Genomic DNA, 4578 nt, shown 5'->3' on the forward strand with positions numbered 1-4578 from the left:
GATAAATCTCACGAACTCTTTAAAAGGAACATCTCTTCTATCTCTTTTTTTTGCTTGATCCAGGCCGCGACTCGTTACTCACTCATCCTTGTGATGCTCGTTGGCTTCTCTTTAAAAAGTTTAGCGGTTCTCGAATAATCTTTGTCATCTTGAGTCTTCAGGCAACGAGGCAAAGTCGTATAGTCCTCTACTGAACTATCATCCTTCTTTTGTTATATCTTCTCGGACCGTATTAGGACAACCGTATCGTCATCCACTTTATCAAGAAACCCATTTTCTTATGACAAGCTCTCTATTTAGCAATTGAACGTGAATCAACACCTCTTTTTATGATGAAAATGCAATGCAATCATAACAAAAAGAAAACATGTTAGTACAAAGCAAAAGTAAGCAAGAATAAATAGAACACCTATTTGGGTGAATACTAGGGGTTCGAAGTGGTTCTACCTAGGGTGAGCTCCTAAGGTTCACTACATGAGGTTTGGTTCTAAAGTAAGGGTACCTGAACCAGCAGATTCCTCGATCCTCACCCATTGTAGGCTCATGCGGACCGAGTTCGGTTCAGGGGGATACATTTCTCTATGGCCATGCGGAGATGAAAATCTCACGAAGACATAGGTACGGATGTATCCCGGAAGCGATTCACTATCCCATGCGGAGGTGAAAACCTCACGAAGGCGTAGTTTCTCACTCCCACTTAAAAGGTGTGACCAACGGTCATGCAATGCAATGTGCAGAGGTATAAAATAAAATACAGAACATGATAAAAAAATATAACTCAAAACAAAAAGAGATGCAATGAGAGGATCGTAAATTTAAATCGAATTTTCCACTTTCAACAAAAAGACAAGAAATAATCCACACGTGGCTTGACTCTCTTATAATCCCCAGCGGAGTCGCCAAGCTGTTGACACCATTTTTTTGATGAAAACGGGGTCGACTTGGATTTAAAAAAAAGAATGAAAACGGGGAGTCGCCACCAATCTTTTTTGATGAGGTGTGATCGGGTCACCTCGTAAAACGGTTGTTTTTAATAAACGATTTAGATTTTATCAAAACAACGATTTTTTTCTTGTCTACGAAATTCAGAAAAATGGGTTCGGGAGTCGGTTACGCACGAGGAAGGATTAGCACCCTCGATACGCCCAAAATTGGTACCTAGTTAATTAATCAATGTCTTAGTGTCGAAAATTAAAAACTCGAAAAGAATTTTAAAAATATGATCCCTCCTTATATCGTGTTATTTTAAAAATACTCAAATAAATCAAAATGGAAAATGCCTCCTTATCTCGAAGTAACAAGATATTACATCCAGTAAGTTAGGACACGACACCTCGTATTTTTGAGAGTAAGCTTGCCTTTCATTTCTTTATTTAAACCTCATTTATTTTAATTTTAAAAGGATACTCGATTACTTAGAATCAACGAAAAAAATCGAAGCTCAGTAAGTTAGGGCACGATTTTCTCGAATTCTCTAAATACGGAATATTGCCTTTACTTTCGAAAAATCCTCATATCGAGAAAACCACGTGTCATATCCAACGCGTTAGGACACAACATATTGAAATCCCGATAATGAGTTTTTATTTATGTTTTTTATTAAAGAGCATTCTCGAGCATTTAGATTCAACAGAAAATTAGAACCCAGCACGTTAGGGCCCAATTCTCTCGAAGATCCCAAGTATCGAGTATTGCTTTTATTTCCAAAATTTTCCCTTTTTTACGAATTTGGGTAAAAATTGGTGTGACGGAATAACAATTACGATAATGCGAGTAAAAATAATACGAGCAAAAATAACAAAATAAATATATAAAAAATCAATTATATACAATAACAAGTAAATAAACAAAATAAAAAAACGAAAATATTTTTTAAAAATAATAATGGACACATAAATAAATAAACAAACATAAAGTAAAACAATAATAATAATAAAGAAATGAATAAAATTATAAACATTTTAAAAATGTATGTATGAATTTTATAAAATTTAAAATACAAAAAAAAAACTATGTAGGTATATATATATAATGAAAATATGTATGTCTATACGTATATATATGTGTATGTATAAGAATTATAAAATATGAAAACATAATTACATATATATAAAGAACATGCGCATGTGTGTATATATATTACATAAAGACAAAAAAAGATATAAATATGTATATTATAAAAATAAAATAACGTAAGTGTGTACATACATTTATAAGTATATGAATTAAAATATGTAAATATATAAGTATATATGTATGCATGTAGAAAATACGAAATATAAAAATATATATTTAAAATAAATAAAGAATATGTACATGTATGTAAATTATAAAAAGAATATGTATGTGCATAATGACTTAAATCAAATATTACAAATAAAAGAAAGATATTAGGTAAATAATAAATATATATATAACTTAAAATAAATAATAGAGGAACTCCCTTTTTCTAAAAAAATAATTAAATGAACTAAAGGATGAAATTAAAATAAAATCAAAATCCGGGGGTCCAAACTGTAAATATATGAAATATGTGGTAAAGGGACTGAAATAAAAGGCACCGAGGACATGGGGGACCTTTAGGGAGATATTCCCCATCCCAAAACGCAGTGAGAGTCTGCGCATGGTCCAAGGACTAGATTGAAACAAACGCCATATTTGCAGCCCAAATCTAAAAGAAATAAAGAGTTATATTGCACCTCTACGCAAGATGGAGGGACCAAATGTGAAAATTACCCATTAGGGCAAAGAGGCGCGGGTCCCTCCCTCAAATGGCGCCGCTTTAGCTTCTATAAACAACAAAAAACAAAAAAAAAACAAAAAAACGAAAAAAGTCCTCTCCTTTACTTTTAGAAAGAAAAAAACAGAGAGCCAAGGGTCTCTCCCTCTCAGCCTTTCCAGATCCGGCCAACAAGGCCATTGCCATGCACCGTCGTGATCGCCTTGGACGGTGGCCGTCGCTGCACATAGGGGCTACTTTGAGCCCCGTTTCAGATCCTGTTCAGAGGCCGAGCTTGCTTGGCCTGAATACCGAGAGAAAGAACCTTTTGGCCCCGCCTTTAGAGCCGATTTCGGCGACGGAGAGGGCTCCGACGACGCAGCCAAGGGCGCCCCAGGTATTTCTTTCCTCCTTTTATTTTCGTTTATCAAAAATAAAAAAACAATAATAAAAAAAATAAAAAAAATAAAGGTAAAAGGATATAGAAAGATTGAAAATAAAGAGAATCCTTAAAACTTTGTTTCTTTCTTTTTATTTCTCCAGATTTTTCCCAGAGAAGAAGCCCATTACAAGTCTTTCATTTTTGGCTTTATAGCCAATCTAAACAACTTCTTAATTTCTATTTTTTGTCTGTTTGTTGTTTGTTTCTTTTGTTGTTGCGTGTTGCTCGTTTTGCAGGTGTCTGACGCGTTGGTACAGGCGATGGCAGAGGCGTGCGATGAAGGTGCCTGGTGGCTGGGGGTGCAAACGGTATGGGCAGTGCCAGGTTTTGGGCAGAGGAGGAAGTGGGGGCTGCGTGGTCGTGCACATGGGGCAACGGCGTAAGTGGGCAAGTGGGGGGTAGGTTTGCTGGTATGGGCCCGGGCAGATTTTGGGCTTTACAAGTATGACTTGAGGATCATATGTGGAGACCAATTTTTTTTTAAATACAAGTACTTTTCTTTCATTTTTGAATAGGTAAGAGTATTTTAAGTTTGTTGTTATGATGTAAGGTGTGTTTGGAAATCACAAAATAATTGGATGAAAGTGTAATTACTAGTAATACACCTTTTTGTAATTACTTTCCTAAACATGTTTGGCTGACAAAGTGTAATTACATTGCAATTTCCTATATAATGTTTCATAGTATAATTTGTAACTACACAACAATATAATTTTAAATTCTTTGAAAAAAATATTAACTATTATAAAAATTATCCATAATACTTGAGAAAAAAAATCTAAACAAATAACAAAATCTAAAATTAGATTATCGTAGGTAATATTTAGTCTAAAAAAGTATTCGACAGTACAATTACTAATAAAATTAATAAGAAAAAAAAATCTTATAGAATTTTACCTAATATCTTTAACATTCTATATTTTTAGGCTATTTTTTTGTTTAGCATCAAATGTATACTCATTGTCATTATCAGATAGTTATTAACCAAGTATAAATAATTAATAATAAATACTATATAATTTACTTAAAATTGATATAAATAATTTATAATATATACTATATAATTCAATAGGTCAAAATATATGAAAATTATCTCTTGCCAAAACAAATTAGATGATTTAAGCTAGACTAATAAAATAACATATATTATATTTAAAAACAAATAAAAAAATATGTCCTAAAATTATAATAAACATAACTTAAATAGTCTACAGAAGTGTTTGGAAAGCTATAAGTTAATTGAATTTAAATAAAATTAATTGTCCAACTCACATAATTGAAAATTGGAGAGTGCAATTAATTACTCCAATTACTCTTAATTTAATAAAACCCACTTACATGAATATATATATATAATACATAATTACAAATAGTTATAGAACATTTCTCAAGGTAACTGCTAATTCCCACTACTTAC

General features: G+C 32.5%; 1 protein-coding gene across 1 annotated transcript; it reads left to right on the plus strand.

Annotated features, from left to right (window-relative positions):
- Positions 1-2824: 2824 nt before the first annotated feature.
- Positions 2825-3559, plus strand: LOC121222212 (uncharacterized). Its single transcript, XM_041102337.1, has 2 exons — positions 2825-3116; positions 3398-3559. The coding sequence occupies exons 1-2, from the start codon at positions 2925-2927 to the stop codon at positions 3542-3544; spliced, it is 339 nt and encodes a 112-aa protein (XP_040958271.1). The 5' UTR covers positions 2825-2924; the 3' UTR covers positions 3545-3559.
- Positions 3560-4578: the final 1019 nt, after the last annotated feature.

The sequence above is a fragment of the Gossypium hirsutum genome, chromosome D10, assembly GCF_007990345.1.
Source record: "Gossypium hirsutum isolate 1008001.06 chromosome D10, Gossypium_hirsutum_v2.1, whole genome shotgun sequence".
Lineage (NCBI taxonomy): Eukaryota > Viridiplantae > Streptophyta > Magnoliopsida > Malvales > Malvaceae > Gossypium > Gossypium hirsutum.

Coding starts and splice junctions, on each gene's coding strand:
- LOC121222212 (XM_041102337.1), top strand. CDS start 2,925: ATGCACCGTCGTGATCGCCTTGGACGGTGGCCGTCGCTGCACATAGGG. Junction 3,117..3,397: donor CGCAGCCAAGGGCGCCCCAG/GTATTTCTTTCC, acceptor CTCGTTTTGCAG/GTGTCTGACGCGTTGGTACA.